The sequence below is a fragment of the Nicotiana tabacum genome, chromosome 6 (assembly GCF_000715075.1).
Source record: "Nicotiana tabacum cultivar K326 chromosome 6, ASM71507v2, whole genome shotgun sequence".
NCBI classification, from domain to species: Eukaryota; Viridiplantae; Streptophyta; class Magnoliopsida; order Solanales; family Solanaceae; genus Nicotiana; species Nicotiana tabacum.
The window spans coordinates 173627650-173651041 of record NC_134085.1 but is presented as its reverse complement, the minus strand read 5'-3'; the positions used below and the strand labels follow the sequence as shown (position 1 = coordinate 173651041).

Sequence of the window (23392 nt, the reverse complement as noted above, 5' to 3'; positions counted from 1 at the left end):
TACAACTCTTAGATGCACTTTGAAGAGTGGATAGAGAGAAGATGCCCACCATCAAAATGTTAACAAAATGTCAATAATCCAGGGACTAAAAGATCTATCTGCAAATGCAGAGTTAAGACATTATCTTGGTGCATCAACCAAAAGAGCAGCATGAATAATTTCAATAATTGTGTTTACCACCATGCCTTCATCAAATGATTAGGATGTATTTCTTTTCTAACCCTTGTCGGAAAACCGAAGAGGAATATAAAGCAAAAATCAGAATGAACTTATTAGAGGAGCACTTACTTGATAGCCTTTCCTTGAAAAGTAACACGAAATGAAGCACAAAACAGATCTGAAAATCGAAGGGGAAAGATGAGAAGACAGCAAAATCAGTGCAGATCGAAAAGAGCAACAAGTAAAATACTTCAAGTCAATGATGAGAAGCATCAAGCATTTGGACATGAGATTTTCTCACTCTCTCAGGCACACTCCCCGAGGAGCCTGAGAACAAGGAATTCTGAGAATCCATTAACACCATTAGAACGCCGATCAAATTCCGGCCACCCCTCTGAAAATAGCTCCGATAAAACACCCCCACGCGCCCCCACGCGCAGCCAGACTCCGGCGAGGACAAAGCCACGCGCCGGCGCGTGAGCACATTTCCGACCACTTTTTCAAAAAATTTCTTCTAGACAGCACAATCACTAGGGAATTCCGACCACAACCATACAATCCTTTCTGAATTCCGACAACTTTTATTTTGGCCGGTGGTAGGAACCTTCCAGATTTCTGGTTCTGGTTTTTCCTCTTTCATTTTCGAGTTTTCTAGCCCACCGGGATAACTTCCAAACAAACTCTAACCTTCATAAGTTGAGCAGCTGGTTTTAGTACAATATGGGAGACAACAGGATATATTTCAACGCAGGATTCAAATCTTTTGACATCACCAGATGGAACTCTAACAAAGACACATGGTTTGAATGGGTTGAGAGAAGTCGCAACATGATGAGAAGATCATCCATGGGCAGAAAGGCAATGGAATGGATCTGCTTTGCACTTAATGAAGCCTCGACAGATCAAAACAATCTAGTGAAGAGATGGAAGTACAAGGAACAAATGACAGAACATTTCTGTACTAGGAAATATAACGCTCATGGAAGATATATGAGTATTCTGTCACTGAAGGGAGAAGGGAGGTCAGTAATAATACTCCCAGAGTTAACTCTGAACTCTGGCTGGAAAGACATAGCAGCTAAGATAGAAAGATTCATTAATCAGACCACCAGGCTGATTTCCATAGCACCACCCAGAAACACTGTGGAAAATATCCCTTATGCCCAAGTAGTTAAGGAGAGTAAATGGCAGTCCAATACACTTCGAGAGGCAAGGGTCAACACGAACAATGGGGAAATCTCTGTTATGGAACCTACTGGAGGAGAGGATACAGGCCTACTAAAAAGATGTATTATCGGGTCTTTTGGGAAAGAAATCAATGAGAGACCCACTTTAGCAGACATAAGGCGATGGGCTAGTGCTTCATGGAACAAAGCATACGGAGTAAACATATATGAAATGACAGGAAACATGTTTCTTTTTGAATTTCCAAACAGATTCATGGCAGAGCAGATTGTGCAAGGAGAATGGAGATGGAAAAAATTCAAGCTTCATCTGGAATGGTGGAATCATACTGCCGGTTGCATTCCAAACTCACAAATTGAGGAAACATGCTGGATTAGAGCCATGGGGATTCCTTTACATCTATGGTCACAAAAGACCTTCAAAGAAATAGGAGATCTCTGTGGGGGATGGTTAGCTACAGAAGAAGAAACTGATCTCAAAAACCATCTTAAGTGGGCAAGAATCAAAATTGTTGGTGATGGCAGAAAGACTCCCAATGAGGTGGGGATTGAAAGAGACAGAACCAAATTTTTCATCCCAATCTGGGCTGAAAGAAAGACACGGTATGAGCTTAACACTGGTAAAGGAAAGGCAAGTGGACAATTTGCACAAGGTTCAACTTCGATGAATCAGAGCAGTAAAGTGTCACGATATGGCTGCACAAGTCATTTTTAATGACCTCTCGTGTGAGATCTCTGATGATATTGGGCGGAAGCCTTATATCGACGAAATGGGAGGGCCTTCTTACTCAGGGGCAAAAGAGTTCTCCAGGGGACCAAACCCTCAATGTGAATCTCGAAAGTATGCAAAAGGAAACAATTATCAGTTGCAATCAGTCAGATGGAGGAGCAGATTGGGCAAGATCGGAACAGAAGGAAGGGGAGCAAAGCATAAACTCAGAGATGGGGAATGAACATGTGGGAAGCACTGGGGAACACCTAAAGCAACTTAGCTCTATTCAAGAGTGGGAAATCGAGGAGGTGATTCCTATAGCAGTTCAGCAACACATTTCATCACTGGATAAAGACATGGATGCAACAATATGGGTCCACCAAAATATGATCAAATTGGGGAAAATGTTTGGAGTAGATTTTCAAGGACATGAAGAAGTACTGGAGTTGCTAATGCAAATTGACAGCTGCAGACAGGTAAGAAGGGTGGAGACAGAGTTGGAGGTGAAGAAACAAAGATTCAAAGGATCACTGGAATTAAAAGGTTTAACTTCGTTCGATGTCAAGTTCAAGAGTGATGGAAAAAGGAGTAGGGGAAGAGATCTATCAATCATTTCTATATGATGATCAAAGTAATTTCCTGGAATGTAAGGGATTAAACGATAAGAAGAAAAGGGAGATAATAAAAAGTCAAGTGCAGAATTGGAGGGCAGACATTATTTGCATGCAAGAAACAAAAGTCGAGGGGGATATCGAGGAAATAGTCAGGCAAATATGGGGTGGTAGATGGGTGAGGTATGCATGTTTAGAAGCTAGCGGCACGAGAGGGGGGATTTTGTTGTTATGGGATTGCAGAGTATGGAAAGGGGAGGTGTTACAGACTGGTGCATACACTTTGACGTGTAAGTTTGACGCTCTTCTACAGAATTTTCAATGTCACATAATAGGAGTGTATGCTCCAAATTGTAGAATAGAAAGGAAAAAAGTATGGAGAGAAATGGGTGCAGTGAGGGGATTGATGGAAGGTCCTTGGGCGGTTTGTGGCGATTTTAACGTTACAAGGTACCCTTCTGAAAAACGGGAATGTTCAAGGAGGTCCAGAGCGATGGTGGAGTTTTCGGATTGTATAGAAGATATGGAGTTAATAGATCTTCGACTTGAAGGAGGAAACTATACTTGGTTCAAAAGGGACAATCATACAGCGGCTTCAAGAATTGATAGATTTCTCATCTCAGAAGAATGGGATGTAAGGTTCAGAAATATCAAGCAATCTATCCAACAAAGGTTGATTTCGGACCATTCACCTGTGGCTCTAGACTGTGGTGCGTGGGAACAAGCTAAATCATACTTTAAGTTTGAAAATTGGTGGCTGAATGTGGAAGGCTTTGAGGATAGAATTAGAGAGTGGTGGGGATCTTTTGAATTCTCAGGAAGACCTGATTACATTTTAGCTTGCAAGTTAAAAGCTCTCAAGGGCAAGCTAAAAGGATGGAGTAGAAGTTACGAAGGGAATTTGGGACTGCAGAAATCAAAATTGCTAAGTCAACTAGCAGATTTTGAGACAACGCAACAACTAAGAGCGTTGACAGAGGAGGAATCAGTCAGGAAAGCAGCCACTCTAATGGAGATTGAGGTGCAACTCAAGAATGAAGAATTGGCTTGGAGACAAAAATCAAGAGCTTTGTGGCTCAAAGAAGGGGATAGGAATACAAAAATTTTCCATCGGACTGCAAATGCACGCAAGAGAAACAACAACATTGACCAAATAATGATTCGACATGAAGTAATCGAGGATCCAGAAAGAATAGAGAACGAGATCATAGAATTCTACAAGGAGCTTTACACAGAACCTGAACAGTGAAGACCAACAGTCAATTTCGAAAATAGTTCAAGCATTTCTGAATCAGAAAGGGAGTCTTTACAGAGTAATTTTGAGGAACAAGAAGTGCTGAGCAGTCTGAAGATGTGTGCAAGTGACAAGGCTCCAGGGCCAGATGGATACACAATGGGTTTTTCCAGAAAGTGCTGGGACATTCTGAAGGAAGATATCATGGCGGCTTTTAACAACTTCCATTCACAAGAGATGTTTGAGAAAAGCTTCAATGCAACATATATAGCTTTGATTCCAAAAAAGACAGGTGCGAAAGAATTGAGAGATTTCAGACCGATCAGTCTGATAGGGAGCTTCTACAAACTGCTCGCAAAAGTCTTAACTGAAAGACTTAAGAGGGTGGTTGGGAAAATTGTCGATGCTCAACAAATGGCGTTCATCAAAGGAAGACAAATAATTGATGCAGTGTTGATTGCTAATGAAGCAGTGGACTCAAGAATAAAAAAGAAAGAACCTGGAATCTTATGCAAATTGGATATCGAGAAGGCCTATGACCATGTGAACTGGAGCTTCCTACTACGAATGTTAGAACAAATGGGTTTTGGGCAAAAATGGATTAGATGGATGAAATTTTGTATATCTATTGTGAAATTTTCCATTCTTATAAATGGATGTCCGAAAGGTCATTTTCATTCACACAAAGGTCTCAGACAAGGTGATCTTTATCTCCCTTTCTATTCATCATAGCCATGGAAGGATTAAACAACATGATCAAAACGGCTAAAGTCAGTGGATGGGTTAAAGGCTTTGAGGTAAACAGGAGTGGGGCTACCAATCTAGAGATCACACATCTCCAATATGCAGATGATACTCTAGTCTTCTGTGATGCTGAAAAAGACCAACTTAGATTCTTAAGGATCATTTTGGTTTTATTTGAGGGAGTATCAGGATTACACATTAACTGGAGAAAGAGCAATATTTTTCCCATTAATGAAGTTAACAATATGGGGCAACTGACTCAGATATTGGGAGGAGAACTTGGGTCCCTACCAACTGTTTACCTTGGGATGCCTCTTGGTGCAAGATCCAAATCAAAAGAAATCTGGAATTCAGTCATAGAAAAGTGTGAGAAGAAGTTGTCAAGATGGAAATCGCAGTACCTATCATTGGGGGTAGGCTAGTTCTAATCAACTCAGTATTAGACTCTCTACCTACTTACATGATGTCTTTGTTCCCAATTCCAGCAGGCGTTCTACAGAGATTGGACAAACTCCGAAGAACTTTCCTTTGGCAAGGCAATAAGGAGAAAAAGGTCTTCCATTTAGTCAATTGGAAGACGCTAACAATGGATAAAAAACAAGGTGGAATGGGGATAAGGAATTTGAAGAACCAAAGCAAGGCTCTTAGAATTAAATGGTTATGGAAGTACTCTAAAGAACCCCAATCTTTATGGTCCAAAGTGATCAAAGCAAAGTATGGTGAAGAAAACAACTGGGTGTCAAAAAAAGTCAGAACATCACATGGAGTAAGTGTGTGGAAATCCATCAGAGAACTTTGGCCAATAATGAAGAATCACTCATCCATAAGAGTGAACAACGGAAGGAACACATCATTTTGGAATGATAACTGGTTAGGAATTGGAAGCTTAAAGGAAAGATACCCAGATATGTTCGTTTTAGCACAAAACCAGCATAAGACAGTAGCTGAAATGAGGAGTTGTCAAGGATGGGAAATAGCTCTAAGAAGACAGCTGAATGACTGGGAGATAATAAGACTAACTGACCTCTACAAAGAGCTGGATGCATTTACAGGATTACAGGAAGGTTTTGATTCAATATGGTGGAAGAGGCACAACAGAGGGGTTTACCGAGTGAAGGATGCATATAAGATTTTGAATCATGATAATCAACAGGTAGACACATGGTCTTGGAAACATATATGGAAAACAAAGATTCCATACAAGGTAGCTTGCTTCACTTGGCTACTAGCAAAGGAGGCGGTTTTAACCCAGGATAATCTCATAAAAAGGGGAATATCTCTGTGTTCAAGATGTTTTCTGTGTGGGGAAAATGCAGAAACTGTCAACCATTTGTTTCTACATTGCAAGATTACAGACCAACTATGGAAAATCTTTATTAGTCTTAGGGGTATTTCATGGTCAATGCCATACAGGATTAAAGATGTCATTTATAGTTGGGAAGAAGCTGGAGCTGAAGCAACTAGCAGAGATAGATGGAGGACTGTTCCGGCTTGTATTTGGTGGACAGTCTGGAGGGGAAAGGAACACTAGATGTTTTGAAGACAGAAGCAATCCACTGCAGAAGATCAAACTCAATTGTATTCTTCTATTTTGTTTTTGGTGCAAACAGATGTACACAGAAGATACATTGACAATCATAGACATACTAGGATCCTGCTAGGTTTTAAATTAGAATATCTTCAAATTCTCTCTATGTAAATTTGGTTTTCAGTGCAACCTATGTACTGATTTTTATAATATATACAATAGTTACCAATTCAAAAAAAAAATACTTCAAGTCAAAAGTTTCATAAGTGATCAAACTACTTCAAACATACATCATAGAATAATCATATAATCTCAGAGGACATAAAAGAAGAGAGTCTAGTCCATTAAATACTAAGAAAACCAGGAATTAAGGTATAATTTTACTCTCACAAAAGATGTCGCATTACATGCAGTAAATGTTGTAAAACCTATTAGAATCCTCAAATAACATTAAAGTCCCCCAGATATGGGGCAGAATGGCATTCTATGCTCCTCTGGTACGAAGTGGTTGGGAGTCTTGGTGGTTTATCGATTCTCCTTGATAAGGAGGTGGTGTTATCATTTCATTGTGACATTTGTGGTGAGATTAGAGAGCTATACTAAGTAAACATTCTGTTGAACTATATTTAGTAAAGCACAGGTTGTTCCCAGAAATATGCATAATTTCTTTCACTAACAGAATTTTCTTTATTCCAATATGGTACAGACATTTCTGTAAGGGAGCTATGACCATGTTGAACAATCAAGGTTGCAAACACATCATCAACAATGTCTGAAATTTAACCATTTACTAACCAACCTTCACATTTCATCTTTTATAACAGACGACGCTCATTTTTTGACAGACGACACTCAAATCCAAGCCCATTCTACAAGGATTCTTCTGTCAATTAGTAAGACAAACCTACTTGAGCACTTATTTACAAACTCATATTCATCAGAGATCATCAGTATCCATTTTTTTGGGAAGCAAGCAGTAACAGTGACCTCTGAAGAAACTCAGTCCTTCAACATAACCATCATGCTGTGACTGTCTGAGAGATTACCAATTTCAAGATATACTGTCTGATAGGGGCACTATCACCTATATAAGACATTGCATGAGAATCTATAAATTCCCTACAAGGCATTTCAATTTAACCTTTTGTACCTTTACCTCTATGGCATGCATAGATAGTACACAAGTCTTCTCTGTTCTAGTTCAGATTCAGGATACCTTATAATAGACCCATTTCTACCTATCCTAAGGGCTTCTAGAATGGCACATTGTTGTAATACCACTCTTATCATAGCTCATTGCAGGTTTAAGCTACAAGAATGCTTCCTCGAAAAGATAGAGTGAAGATAATTCAAGAAGTGCCTCTTTAATGAGATTTTCGATTCATTTCTCTTGTGTGGAAGTTCAACACAAAATATTTGCAAATAATAAGTTGACTAACACAATAGACTAAGTGTTTTCATCAGCACTGTGCACTTAATTTTTCATTTTAACAGGACAATTTACAATAAGTTACCAGCGTACATTCGAGATTCCAAAGAACAAAATAATGCTGACATCAGTAGGCTCATATACTAATTCCCATAATAATATGAAAAGAATGAATTACTTACATTGATGGCACGCGTTTAAGTAATCGAAGATCCCACAAGTCTTGGGGCACAAGGTATGCATTCATTTTATCCTAAAAGAAATAAGAAACAAAGACGTCCAAATATTCCAACAGAAATAAATCAAGAAAAATATCACAAGTCTGCAAAAGGATAGTGCTCACATTGAGTATTATGTTTCTAAGTAGCCTTAATGCAGCATCCACCTGCACATACATGGAAACAAGAAAGTAAACAAGTAGCCTAATAACTTGTTTTAGACTTAAGAATTCTGAATATTCTCTTCACAAGAAAAAACTGCTTGCAGACAACTTAAATACTTATCAGATATACTTTTCAATGGAAAACATTTCATTTGCTTTGTTTTTCTCCCACCAGTAGTGCAGGCTGAAGATATGTTGAAGCCAATCTGTTCTGATAAGTTACTTGCATCACTTTTTTCTTTCTTATTTGTTGAGAACTTGCATCCCAAGTACATTGTGGCATCGGTTCAATTTTCCTTAAACGAGACTTTGAAGGGTTCGTTAACCAAAGACAAGTTCTTCTACATTGTCAGGTACTTCGAGGCTATGGTGGGAAATCCTGAGACAGTTTGGACTTGAGTGGGTGATGCCAGGCACTGTCAAAGAAATTCTTTTCAGCTTGAAGTGTGGTAGAGGGAGGAGAAGACGCAGGGCGTGGAATGTTGTTACACTTGCACTTATGTAGATCGTATGGAGAGAAAGAAATAGGAGAGCTTTTGATGGTGTTGTGATAAATTTGTACAATTGAGGAGTAGCCTCTTATTCCTTATAACTTTTTGGTGCACCCAACAAGTTCCGTTATGTACAGATGATTGGATGTCATTCATAGAAAATCTTATCTTTTTGTAGGTTTTCTATTTTTCGGTATACTCCTTGTATATAAGCATTTTGGGGCCCAATTGTTAACAAAATTTAATTACCTTATTAAAAAAAATGATTCCGTACTCTTTCAGACATTTTTCTACGAACAGTAATCAGTTGCTTTTAGAGAAACAAACTTGAAGAGACAAAAAACAGATATATGAAATAATCAGCAAATAAGAGAAAATCTTGCATTGCTCAAATAACATTTAAGCAACTTAAGTTTAAGAAGATATACTCATCCTGACATAAATATCCATAAAACTCTATCGATACTGCTGGAGTCAACAAAGGCAGACAATTGATTTCTAAATACCCGAGTCAGAATCACTTGAATTGCATTTTTTTTTTTTACTTAAAAACACCTAATTACACTGCAATGTTTGAATAGGATATCCGACATTCAGAGAAAAAATCAAGAAAATAAAAGTATGTTCAGATTTAAAGTACTTCAGTATTCCCAAATCCGTAGGAAAATCACTTAGCATTGGTACTTAAGACTTAGAAGCCCTTGCAAATTAAACATCATAATTACTATGCAACTGCAACTGCATTAGTCATTCAGAGTACAGGGCAAATGGAAGTATGGAACTAATGAACTTTTAGTAATTGAAGTAAAAGATATTCATGACTGCTTTCCGCAAAAGATTCTTCCAATAGAAGAATAAGCAGTACAAGGCTAAAGGACGAGAAGTCATGGTTTAAACAACAAACTAAGGACGAGCTTCATCAAACAAAACAAAAAGAAGCTAACTGACTAAGAACAAATAAACAGAACCATCCAAGACCTGTCACAGATCAGTTTCAAGAATTCTTAATTTATTAACCAATTTAAACCGTAACCACAATGTGATGGTTTTATCCTATCAAACCAACTTTGTATTCACTTCTATCAAAAAATATACTGTTTATCACCTTACATTACATAACATGTAAATTGAATTAAGTCCTTCATGCTTATTGACATCAAATAGTGTCGCAAAAAAATGGGATGCAAAAAGCATGACCTTAGATGAGTTGGTTTACTTGATGGATACCTTTTGAGTTCTACATGCCCAGCCTCTAATACCTATCCTACATGTGGCTTTGGTCGTGTTTCTTTATCAAATTTGGAAATAATATATTTGAGTACTTGGAAGCACGCTACCAGCATTATACCACACCTAAATACTAGAAAAAGAAACAGGATTCCGTCTTTAAAAGATCAATGAAGTCACAACTTACAACTGCTGTAAAAGTACTGAATGTGGGCAAACCACCAATAACACAGTTCCATATCGTACGCCAACCTGTTTCAACCTGCAAATACAGTCAAGAGCTAAATCCTTAAACCAAAAAACAAATAGATGAATTTAATTGGGTTGTCCCAATAAAATGGTTGCCAGGGACCACAAACCCCCAAGTGAACAATTAAAAAAAGACTTGTGCGTGAAACATTTGTTCCTCTTTCCTCTTTTTGCCACAAGGATATTTGAATATTGGGCCACCCGAGCTTGTGCTGCTAACTCAGCATCTAATGCAAAAACCACCAATCAGGGTATGTCATGCTGTTAAATCAGGTATTAACTACTTACTAGGTATTAACTACTTACTGATTGTTCGTCCACCTTACTTAAATCTTCCCGTCCTTGTGATTTCACATGCAAATCTTTTTTCAATAAACTTGATTAAGGCTTCTATACAAAATATCCTATTAAAATGTTTAATTTACTCAATAAAGAAAATTCTAGTAAACAGTGTGAACTGAGCTTATAAGTGGAACTCCAGCAGTTCCACTTATAAGCTCAGTTCACACTGTTTACTAGAATTTTCTTTATTTGGTAAGGATAAGAAATGAGAGAGCATTTCTGGTGTGCTCTTTATCAGTGTCTTACTGAAATTCATCCAATAAGATGGTATTTCAAATTAATAAAATGCAAAATCGCAAGCTCATTAAGTCTCTTCCTAGCATAAGATGTTGTAGCTGAGAAAGCTAGATTTTGGTGAACTGAAGTCACTATTTTCTGGGGGTAAAGTTATTTTTATTAATGTTGTAGTGAAAACCCCGTATCCATGAGGTGAGATAGAGAACCATGTAATAGTCGCTTCCTGACATGATGGTCTTAGACTGCAAAGGGAAGAATATCTCAAGCTACTATCCCTGTGAGAGGCTAATCGCCCACTCTGCCCGTGTTTTAGGAAATCGAAGCAAATGCCAGCATGAGACCCCAAAAAAAAAGGGAAAATAGCAAAGACAATAAAAGAAAAACGATTAGGCAGGGAAGCTTCCATCTTATGCAGTCATATAAAGGTTAGGAAAGAAATCTGTCTCAAATTCAAAAGAAAATCAATATGGAATAATCAAGAAAAGAGCATTCTCACATTCCCCATAAAGGGTCTCAATCCAAAAACAGAGCAACAGCTCAAATTTAAAACTACTTCAAGGACAAAAGCCAGAACATTTAAAAGTGAGAGCAAGCTAATTGGTGTACTTAATTTAAGTCTATCACTCTTGCAAAAACACCCCCTCAAATTCCCCCATTGTCAAAAGCAGAAAGGTTAGGAAGGTCACTTCATCAAATTTGAATTAGAAAATTCATCTTTCTATCTTTGCACCATTTAATTGTGTTCTATTTTCCCCAATTTTAAGTTCTTAGTTAACAGCTTTTGATAAACTATGAACACACAAGTACAAGAAAGATAGAGCTCAAAAAAAGCAAATAATTCAAATAACAATCTTACCAGCTATAAGGCAACAAAAAGTTCTCTATATTTAACAGCAAAAGGCCAAACAGGTCACCAAGGTGTCAAAAACTTGAATATGCCAACACATTTTGAAAGAACAGACTGTTACCCCATTAAATGTGGATGCCAACTCTGAAGAAGTTTGCAGTGCTGGAACAGGAAACCGCAGCATCAAAGAAAGTCCTTGAAGACTCCTAGATGGGTTGAGAGTAGAATTCAGAAGAAAATGTAAAAACGAAACAGAGTACTCCTATATATTAGCATTCTAATGCAGAATCTTATGGTGCAGTACCATAGAAGTTAGAAATTACCAACAGTAAATGGAAGTAACACAAACAGTGATAATATAAAATAGAAGACTAGTCAGTCCCACATGTCCAGTACAACGTGATAAAGCTAATATATCGATGAAAATCAGGCAGAACACACCTCAATGCCCACAAGAGACCTTCATAACTATGCTCCATGTTTGCATCATTTATTATCCTGAAAAGAAAACAAAGAGTGCCAGATCCGCAGTTTAAACATACTCATATACAGGATCGAAAAGCAAAGATTTATAAAACTATAACAGGGAGGTAGCCATGAAGAAATTGCTAGATGCTCTTACAGGACACAAGATCCATAAGCTACAACACACACACACACACACAAAAAAAAAGGGCAATGCATCCAAAACAAGGACCAGAAAACTAACCTTTCAAAGCTTGCACATATACCTTCAAACCAATAGATCAATAAATCCTTCTTTATGCGACCATAATAATTGTGGATGAGGTAACAGAAAGCTGCATGCCTATTGCCAAAACATACAAAGTGAATAACTTTACAATTTTAAGGAATGTCTCAAGAATAAGTTGATCGTGCTACCAATCAATTCACACGGATTTATGGCAACCAGGTCAATTGGAGTATCAGTGACCTCAGAAATTGATGCTAACAGACATGTCTGAATGCCTAGTATAAATTTATGGGAAGCGCTCAACAGTGTACCAAAAAACAAGGGCATCACAAGAACAATAAGCTTCCTTCTCCTTATCAATGTGAAAACTCTTCAAACAATTGTACTTCTCTTCTCTCTACCAATAACCTCAAAATGAGAGGAGGAAATGGCACAGACCACAACCAAAATTATGGAATAATTAAGTATCCGAGAGGCTTTCTCCAAAAATATCATGAAGAAATAGCAGAATATACGTCTGATAATGTGTAATAAATAGATCATGCATACAGACAACAGATGAAAGACTTCGAGGAAAAGTCAGAAGGTGAGTGTTGCTAACAAACTTGTCTCATTAGATGCCCTTCAGTAAAAGACATGATGAATCATGGAACAAAGAATCAAATTTCTACTTTGATTATTAAACTATCAATAGACCACAAAAACTGATGAGCAACTATAGGAAGGTCTCCTTCAAATACTACATCTGCAAAGTTGCAATAGTGATACTTATGTCACTATGTAGATAGCTAGAGGCAAAGACTAGGAACAGCACACAGGATTACATACCACGGCCACTTTCCCCTTGAGAGCCTCTCCCTTATCTGGACTACAACATGCTCCCTTCTAAGTCGTTTCTCAGATGACGATGCTATAGGTGTGTTAAGACATGCCTGATAATCATAATCACGGAGTTAGTATGTCATCCTAGTTACCTCTAGTTGCTTACAAATGTTAAGAACTTTTTAAGGGGATAAAATATGCGCATTAGATCCAAAATCGAAGAATCTGATATACAGATATCAACCTTCCAAAATCTATAATAATACCAGAATTACAGAAGTACCAAGGGATATCTGACTCAATTTCGTAGGAAATAAGATTGAACAGTTAAAATTTCACAGAGAGCGTCATCATCTGATCACAACGTTGAAACAAGAATAATTTAACAAACAACTACCCGGTAAAAGACAAGTGCTGCAAGCTCCATAAGACCGCATTGAGAGCTTGTCAAGCTTCCACATTTGTCATTTCTGGTTGTGTCTTTCCTGTACAGAAAGGAACATCGTTAAAACATTGAGAAAAATCGTAAGATCAGACAACTTATAAACTTAAAGATGGCAACTCATCACAGTGTAAATGAACGGGGTCAAGCTGAGTTATGGGCACTCTGACTCTGCTCAGCTATCATTTGAACCAAGATGCCATTCAAATCCGACTGACGAGGGAGCTCAAGCTTGAGTTTCATTTTATCCCAAGCTCATAACCCAAATAGAAGTTCATATATGAAGTCCTTCAGAATCAAAGCTAATCATAATATTGAAGCAACAGAGCTCATTCTTCATGCTTGAATTATAAGGAAAATTGAACAAAAATCAGAGATCCAAAATAAATAAAGAGAAATAAATAATTGTAATGAGTTGGTGAGTTTGCAGATTCAGATTGATTGGAAGCTCAGACAAGTCAATAGCAATCGGTTGGCGGATTTGCAGACACAGATTTCAGATGGAAATAGGAGGGGGGGGGGGGCAACTTGAGAGCTGAAGATGAAATGTGCTCTAGCTTTTGATTACCACTTCACTGCTTTGAGACGAAGGACTCAAATTTGAAGACGGTTGAAGATTTAAAGGAAAAGCTAGAGATGGGACAATGGAATGAAAGACCATCAGAAGAGTGCTAAGACAAGATTTTGGAGATTGGGGTGAGCTTTGGATGAAACTTTAAGTGTCCAACATATACATTCGTATAGAACGTTTGGGGGAGGGGGGGACCTTTTTTCCATGAACTTTTGAAAACCCCAGCACGTTTAGCATGTTTACCAATCATCCATGACACCGAAAACAGATAGCTCTATACACAGGCACTTGGGACAGCACATCGAACAGTACTAACCAGGGTAAATTGATGGTCCAACTGCTCATTTGATCTAATTCCTTCCCTAGTACATCCTGAAGTTGTTCTAATAAAGAGCTCCCATCAGCAAAATCCCTCGTCAAATTTAGTTGTAGCCTTGCATAAAAAACAAGTGAATCCTATAAAAGAAGAGATGGACATTAGAAATTCATGTCCGATGCATAGATATAGGCATGAAGTACTGCATCTCATAAAATTGTATACCTTTAACCCACGATCACGAGTTGTCATCCAACATCGGAAGACAAAATGATGCAGAGCATCATGGATTTCCAGGGATTTAGAACCCAAATTTGGGCCATCCCTCAGCAAGTATATGTTAATGCACTCGATTAGCTTGCGTGAAATTTTCCCTTCATCCCTAAACCACAATAGTAAAGAGTTCAGTGGAATGTGAAACAATTAAAAATTGGAAAGAAAAAAAAAAGAAGGAAATAGAACAAAAGGCATGAGAACCAGAATATCTCTCTACCTTACATAAGAAAAAATTTCAATAAAACCCTTGACAATATCCTCTTGAAGGCTATCAGGAAAACCTCCAGGGGGGTTTTCAAGGAGAGAATGAAGTGTCGAGATGCATCGAAAGACCTCCTCTCTTGGATTTATTTGGCTATCACTTTTTTCTTTTAAACTTGTTTCTATCTTTTCCATGTATAGAAGCACCAAACCTGCAGATTAACACAAAAACTATAGTTAAGATTGAAATGCAATGTTAGATTATAGGCACCTCTTTGCTGTAAAAAAAGATACATGCTTACTTACAACAGTAAACCCGCTTCCTCATGTGAAAACGGTAAGATCTCACTGCCAAAAGATGCCGGAGAATAGTTCCATACTCGGATTGAAAACTAGGAGTATCCTTTAAAACATCCCAGACATGATTGAAAAGCAATTTTGCCACAGGTAAAAGAGGCATATCTTTGCCTGCCAGACATAACAAATATATGAAACAATTCATCATTTTTGAAATGGATAATACCAAGAAAGGTTTATTTTTTTTTTGGCTTGGTTGGTGGTTGTGCAATTCTGGTGGTCGAAAACTTGAGAAAGAACACATATGTTGGTGTTTCAAGTGTAAACACTCGAGAAAGGACGCGAATCATATCTTACTACATTGTCAGGAAGCATCACGTCTGTGGGGGAACTTTTAAGATGGTTCAGGATAAAATGACAATGTTGGACACTATGAACTATTTAGTTGGCCCTTTAGAGGACAGAAGAGAAGACGTTGGGTGTGAGATGTTGCTCTATTGGTACTTACGTGGATAGGATGCAGAAAAGGGAAATAGCTTGATCTTTATAAATCTGAGGAATAGCCTCCAGTTTTTAATGTCTTTTGGTGCACTCATGAGGTTCCTACTTGTATAAAAGATCGGGTGTCTTTTCGTAGAGAATCATATCTTTTAATAGATCCTCTATTTTTGAATACCTCGTGCATACGAGAGCTTTGCCATTATGAATAAAATCACACAATACTTGAAAAAAATTAACATGAGATAATATTGACCTTTCATCTTAATAGAAAAAAGTATGTAGAAGAAAATCCTCAAGGTTCCAACAAGTCTACATCGAAGGAATGAAAGTTTGAGATTTTTGTTTAATAAGTAATGATAGTTTGAGATTTTAGGTTCGTGCAACTTTGAACGTTCCATCATGATACGAAATTTTCCACATGAAATCATATTTTGCTGGCAGACATGCAAGGATATGGGTGAGTTACCTCCATAAGTTAACAAAATGAACAAAGAGTTTCAGCGGGTCAGTTACCTCCCAAAGTAAACAACATGAACAAAGAGATTCAGTGCCACAAAAAGTAAACAAAGGCAAGCATGGATGTTTATTGAAGAGAATGCATATCAACTCGAAAAGATCAATTTAATCATTGGAAATGGATCTGTGAAAAGCAGTCCCACATTGCAATATTCTAAAACTAATACCATTTATCAAAATACACATACTCTAATAGTTATACCAGTGCACACAAATCTGAGATAGATAAAAACGAGAAGATATTGGTTACTCATGGGTATTACCCGTGTCTTCAAAATTTGGAGACATGCAATAACATTTTCAGCTGTTTGGGTGGATGGGGCAACAAGCAGACTAACCTATGTATTGCTTAATGTCTGTTCGAGTTTATATCGGCAGACGAATACAATCTATGTGGAATTCATCCATAGGCAAATGCAGATCACTTTCAAGGATCTCTCCACAAAACAAAGAAAACACATTTAACTGTGTATTCACTTTCAGGAAATAAAAAGAAACAACCTAAATTTCTACACAGACTAGAAGGCAGAATCGACAATGACAATAAAATATATTTCTAGTCCATAGTACCTGAAAATTTGGCATCCTCTGCTCGTTGGACAACAATCCGAAGAGTTTTAGCAAAATTCAACTTGGGCAAACGTTTTTTGCTCCCAGATATCTCCAGGGACACGCATTTAGTAAGCAATGTAACAAGAAAGGGCCACGTCTCAGCTGCATAAAATTATACACCCCTCAAATATCTGTCAAGTGCGGACATATGCAAAGAACATTGTTATATTTATTATACTGACAATGAGGAATTTCGCCTGGTTTAAGCCTCGCGGTCTTCTCTCCAACGTATCTGCAGAACTCAACAGACCTTTGGCCTTCTTCTAGCCATGCATTTAACAACTTAATCCCTTCCTATTTTAATAAGAAGCAAACCAATTAGTCCAGACTCAAAAGGAAATAACTATAACCACGGTGTTCATTAACATTCAAATTCTTTGATCAATTTTCTCCGTCAAGATTAATTGAGCTTTACTTATTGAATTCAATTTCTTATAAGTAAATAAAAATCAAACAATAGGTATTTATACTTCACGAGATTTTGCTTTGTCTGACGAGAGTTTGGAGACAATGTCCTGAATATCTCTGGACGTCACAGTATTGACCATATCACTGTTTGTATGAGATTCTGAATACCAAGAAATAGAACTAGGGCTTGATCGCCAATGTTATTTGGTTGATAAAGAGAGAATAGGCGGGAAGAGAAGGAAGGGCTGTTGCTGTTGATTGTGAAGTAGAGAAATGGGAGTGAGCGGAGTTCTAAATGGGGTTTAGAGACAAAAAGACCCTTTAATAGACGGGTCGATTCCAAACCGTGTTTTCTGGATTTTGGTCCGCTCCACGCCGCAGCGAAATGGACTCCTGATGGAGGAAAAGAAAAGAAGAAAGAAGAAAAAAAGAAAAAGACTTCGTTGAAGTTACTACCGTGTTTGGGAACGAAAAAATGAAACTTATTTACTTCGACTTATTTCATCTTAGTCCCTTTGGCTAAGCCAGCAAAATCTATTTATTTAAAAAGTAATTTTATTTTAAATTATTTTCAGAAAAGTAATTTTGGAGAGTAGCAGTTTGTATTTGACTAATTTATTTAAAAAATATTTTTTGAAATATTTGATAAACAAAATTTTGTTTGACCAATCTTTTCAAAAAGTACTTGATTGTTAAATTGCAAAAAAGGACAATATTAATGTTAAGTGTACAATTAGTATTATTTAAAATAGAGAAATAATAATATTTTTATAAGAGAATTCAATTAATTTTTATTTTTTAAATAAAATATAAAATCTAAAGTAAAAATATATATTAAATATTTTAATCAATACAAAATATTATTATATCAAAGAAATAATATTGTGTATCTAATATAACTACTTATCGTTTATATTATTATTTAAATATATAAAATATATCATTTACTATAACTTAAATATCTACTCCATAACAATCACTATATATCGAAAAACCCAACATAAAATATTAAAGAAATTCCTTCATACATGATACCATTTTTCAATATTTTCATCTTTAATTCTATTCAAGGAGGAATAGGAGATGGAGAAAAGAAAAAATGACAAAAGAAAAAAGAAGATATCTATTTATAGTAGACTATTCCAAAGAGGAATAAGAGAAGCAGAATTAAGAAAAAAGATGGTAGAAGTAAAAAAGAAAAGGGTAAAATCAGTGAGGAGTATTTTGAAAATATAATATTTATGATAAGGATATTTTTGTCAAGAAAAAATTAATTTTTTTGCTTCTACTTCTGCTTCTGTTTCTTGGAAGAAGTAGCTTCTTCCGAAAAGCTAGTTCCACAGCTGCTCAAAAGCACTTTTTTGATTTGGCCAAATACCTTGAATTTTCGCAAAAAAAAAAAAAAATTACTTTTTGGCTTCTTAAAAGTTTGGCCAAATAGGCTCTTAATCAGTTTAACTAGGTAATTTGTCCGTCATGGATGGACCTCATTATACTTGGAAGGATCCTTTTTCTAATATCGAAATATAATAAATATTGAAAACTTATATTCTCATAAAAACTAAAAGTATTAAAATTATTCCAGCATAAGTTTAAAGATTCTGTATTGTCAATAAACTTTTAGCACGTATTTAATAATAATATTTAAATATTAGTTGAAATAAGTATCATAAGGTTTAGATAGGGCCAAATACATAGACAGACCATTAAATTTGCCCAATTTTTTTTTTTTAGGCATTTTAACTCAGTCTTGTTCTATTTTGGCGTTTCAACCTCATTTCTTTTCCACTTTAACACAAAAAACTTTTATCCCAGGTAAAAATGCAGCGCGTGCAAATAGACCCCCCCCCCCCCCTCACAATTTTTTTTAACTTTTTTTTTTGTAATTTTAAACTATTATTTTTTTTCGTTTTTCTGCCCCCTCCTAGGGAAAAAAATATTTTTTTTTATATATTTTCAGTAATAACTATGGGTTCAACTGAACCCATAACTTTCGACGCGGAGTAAAAATTTGTATGTAAAAATTCATTAAAATTGCAAAAATAATAGATATGAAAACATAACTTTAAAAATATAATGGGTTCAATATTAAAAACATTAAAATTGAATCCATATGACTTAAATCCTGGATCCGCCACTGCGTTGAGAGTATGAAATTTGGCTTAAAAAATGACTCTCATGCGCCTGCAAGAGTGAGGCAAATCACATATGGAATCTAGTCGGCTTTTGTATTAAAGTGGTAAAAAAGAAATGGAGTTGGAGGGCCAAAATAGAACAAGACTGAGTTAAAGTGCCAAAATGAAAAATTTGACCAAGTTTAATGGCATGTGTATGTATTTGACCTTTAAATAATTATAAAGGAGCGATTCCATACATACATGAGCAAAATCATTTTTGAATGACAATCGAATAATCGAAAATGACTTCCTTATGAAAAGCACATTCTTATGAAAAACTTTCATATGAAATGCTCTTTTATTATTTTTAAAATTAATAATTTTTGTTGTTTCGAAATGTATTCTCCTAATCAATTGTTGGCCGATGTCTTTTTATTTTCATCAACTTCTTTACAATTTTATGTTTATTTTCTATTAGTGTGAAAAGAAAAGGGTTTGTGGCCTGTTTGGTTGAAGAAAAATGTTTGAAAATATTTGTCCAAATAATATATTTTAGTTTTTGAATAAATTATTTTGTGGTAAAGATTAATAATAATATTTAAGCGTGACAGATAACAAGTAATATAAAAGTAAAAGTCAAGATATTTTACCGAAATTAATTTTCATCTATAAGCATAGGAAATCATTTTTCACTTGACTTATCTATATCTATACTATATTAAAAGCACGAAGGCCCTTAGCGAAATGTGTTCGTCTTTTCTACCCTTTTAAAACAGAGTTCACACTAGACAAAATAGTCATTTAGTTATTTCTTTAATATCTGAATATTCATTAATTTATTTTCCTAATATATAGAAATAGTCATTTAATTTTTTCCTAATCATAAATTCTTTCCTTTTCGAATTATATAGGCAAAACTTCTATAAAAGAGCTATTATTCCAAGTCTCGATTTCCAGATTCTCTTTTTCTAAATACAAACAATTTATATTTATTCATGCTCGGATTTTTTGACTTTTTAATTATGATAATTACTTTTTGAGTTGTGTTTAACTCTCTGATATTTGACCAACTAAGAACATAAACTATGCTAGCATGCATACTACCTCTTGTTTTAGGAGTATTATTTGTTAGTTCTGATCCGATGACATTTTTTATTTATTAATTAGTAGGAATAGTTGTTATCAACCATTGTTGCACACAGATGTTATTGTTGTTAATAAGCGTGAAGATCAGTTAAAAAGAATATGCAGTGCATCGTGAAGAAGAAGGAAAACGAAAAAGTCATTATTACGTTTCTTATGATTTCTTGGTAGTTTGTTTATGCTGACCAACTTAAAATCTTCTTTTGCTTAAAGTCTTGCAATACTCTATTTAGACAGATTTATTATAGACAACATAGTGTAATATAGAAAACGTGATATGATAATTAACTAGCCTTAGAATCTGCAATTGTAACCACGTTAGTAATTTTGTGAAGAAAAGATTTGATAATGTGCTAAAATCAAGCAATGACTAGCCCTAGCAAAATACACATAGATAGTACAAGTAAAAGTCGTTTCTACATTATTATTGAATATACAGAGCACATTATTATTGAATACACAAAGCTACCATAATTTCATTTTGACAATAATTCGGGTTTTATATGAAGATAGTTTTTATTTGCTCTTTATCTTAAAATCTTCTACACCAACTTCTCAATTATTTTCCCTTAACATATCTTTTTCAATTTCATGTTTTGGACTCGAAGGATTTCAAATTTGAGATAATTTGTCTGGGTGATTCAATAAAAATAATTAGTTAGAAATTCGATGTATGTCTTATTAGTTCCCTATTATTTTTTCTACGTTTAATAATTAACAATACTAATTTTTCCAGATTTTAAAAAATTACCGACATTTAAGTTTTTTCCTAATATTAAGGAATTTAAATCAATCAAGAATTTATGTATAGATACTTCTTCCTTATTTTATTTGTATTATGCATCTACACTATAATGCTTTTCTTATTGCATTCGTAAACATAAGTCCTATTTCATGTTTAACCCTTGTTTCATGAGCTGCAAAGCCTAAAACAATGAGACGAGAATAAATAGGAATGAATCTGATTTGAACCACTACTTATCAAATTAGGTAAAAATTCCTTATATTCATTACTATATATATAATCTATTGAGAATTTACCACTTCATTGATATAAGCCAATAAACACATAAAATTACACCAACTTAAATATATGAACTTACGCAAGTTACTTTACATATATAAGACGACTTGAAATGATAGAATAATCATTAAATTATACTTGTGATCACGTGATTTTTGTTTACGCGACAATCACTCCAAAAGAAATCAAAATAATAACAAATGGTCTATCTGTACAATTTTTGGAATTTACGTGACATTTTTGGTAGTTATTTGTGGTTTTGTCCATTCTCATTTAGTCTTATCAAACAAAAATACAAAAAATATGTCGTGTGTAACCATATTTCAGTTATTAAAAGGAAAATCATAAAATATGCAGATGTTATTCTATTTGTCGTCCTTGAGTGATTTTATTTTTATTGAATATTAATGTGTGTGATAGTTGTTTAATAATTGTATAGTTTTGTTTTACAATTTATGTGGGATTTTTAAATTAAAGAAGAAAAGAGAGGGGTTTCCGGATTGGGCCAGTTTGAACAGGCCCAAACCAAAATAACCCAGTCCAAATCCCTTTTGCCCGGTCCAATTAAGCTGGCCACACGACCGTCCAAAACGACGTCGTTGTGTCACCTTCAATTTGGACCGTTAATCTCACTAGATTGACGGTCCAGATCACTCACCCATAACCCCATACCCGACCCATTACCCGAACCAACCTCGACCCCAATACTAAACCAAACGACACCGTTTGATTAACCCTTGGATCCAGGCCGTTGATCTCGACTGATCTAACGGCCAACATCAAAACATTCACTCCGTATATAAGCTCACCTCTTTCACCCCGCGCACCCCTCGAGCCAGACCCCCCTCCTCACTGTTCCTCCGTCTCTCTCATTTCAGAGACGGACCTGGGTTTAGAACCCTAGCCGCCTTAGCCCCCTTCCGTTTGAAACCCGGCGGCATCAACGCCGTCGGCCACCAGACTAACACCCTAGGACCACTCAATCACCCTGAATCCAAATCCACCAACCGTTTAGTTCGAATCAATCCCTAGGTTCTCGAATCTTCATTTGAAGATTCGAGCAAAACCTCGATCTACACCGACCTACCCCAGATTCACACTAGACACTCCCCTGACCTCCCTCGTGACCAAACCAAGCTTGGTTTGGTCCGAATCTACCCACAAATACCAAAACCCCAAATCTGAAGATTCAAACCCTAGAGCACAAGAATTTGTGGAGTCTGTTTAGATTTAACGGAAGTTCGGGATCTAATAGACCCTAATCGAAGTGTTCTCAATCGAGAACACCTCGATTAAGATCTGTTCGACCTCAAATGGGCAAATCAAGCTCGGGCCTGGGTCATCTGTGTTTAAGCTTTTCTGGTTCGTTCACTGTTCCCTTTTGTTATCTATTTAGTCTAGATTAGTTTATCGGCATGTTTATTTAGTTTGTTTGTTTATTTTGGAATTTCTGTTGTCAGTTGTTCTCCATCTCCCTAAGACCTGTTATTTGGTCGATTGTTTATTCTGTTATGTTGAATCCGTATAGTAGTATACATATTTCAATGTGATTAACATCGTCGAATCAATAATGCCTGGTTTTCCCCTGTATCGTGCAAATTGTCAAGAACAGTTTTATGCATTATTTTGTGTTTTTTGTTTGGTCGACTGCTTGTCCTGTATTATAATTAGTATAGTCGAGTCGATATACGTCGTCAATTAGTTTCAGTTGGAATGATAGCAATTCGACTCATGCTATTTTGATTTACTGAAGCATTGTGAATCAGTTTAGTTTGTTGTCACTGTGTATTAGTTTGTTAGCTAAATCAGAAAACATTTAAGGATTGATTTATAGCTGCAGTCTAGGATAGGTCTCAGATTTTAGTTTAATTGATGGCATTGTTTACTCATTTTCAACCTTGGGCAGCATGTGCATTGCAGTGTAATGGACAGCATGTGCTATCAAGACATACTCCTGCTGCCCATACCTGTTTAAAATAATAAGAGATAAGTCCTTATAATAATGAGAAAGAGGCTGTCAGGAGAATTTGATGGGAAAGGCTTTATTTTAATCTGTTGAGTGGAAAGAACAGCAGG

General features: G+C 36.0%; 1 protein-coding gene across 7 annotated transcripts in view; it reads right to left on the bottom strand.

Moving 5' to 3' along the window:
* Positions 1–17419, bottom strand: part of LOC107763003 (serine/threonine-protein kinase ATM) — a 92023-nt gene extending 74604 nt beyond the window's left edge. For 6 of the 7 annotated variants that reach the window (XR_012710970.1, XM_075255955.1, XM_075255957.1 and 3 more), the window contains exons 1-16: positions 17095–17419; positions 16807–16918; positions 16583–16726; positions 15005–15166; positions 14715–14910; positions 14447–14603; positions 14222–14361; positions 13290–13377; positions 12899–13002; positions 12086–12184; positions 11818–11874; positions 11498–11582; positions 9889–9963; positions 7945–7986; positions 7784–7854; positions 289–337 (exon numbers count right to left, since the gene is read on the bottom strand). Coding sequence is in view for 6 of the 7 variants with exons in the window: in XM_075255955.1 (XP_075112056.1) it covers positions 289–337; positions 7784–7854; positions 7945–7986; positions 9889–9963; positions 11498–11582; positions 11818–11874; positions 12086–12184; positions 12899–13002; positions 13290–13377; positions 14222–14361; positions 14447–14603; positions 14715–14910; positions 15005–15166; positions 16583–16726; positions 16807–16918; positions 17095–17172 (1659 nt within the window). In the remaining variant the exon portion in view is untranslated. Of the gene's footprint in view, positions 1–288; positions 338–7783; positions 7855–7944; positions 7987–9888; positions 9964–11497; positions 11583–11817; positions 11875–12085; positions 12185–12898; positions 13003–13289; positions 13378–14221; positions 14362–14446; positions 14604–14714; positions 14911–15000; positions 15167–16582; positions 16727–16806; positions 16919–17094 lie in introns of all 7 variants that reach the window. The other variant, XM_075255958.1, reaches the window with a different exon arrangement.
* Between the last annotated feature and the right edge of the window lie 5973 nt (positions 17420–23392).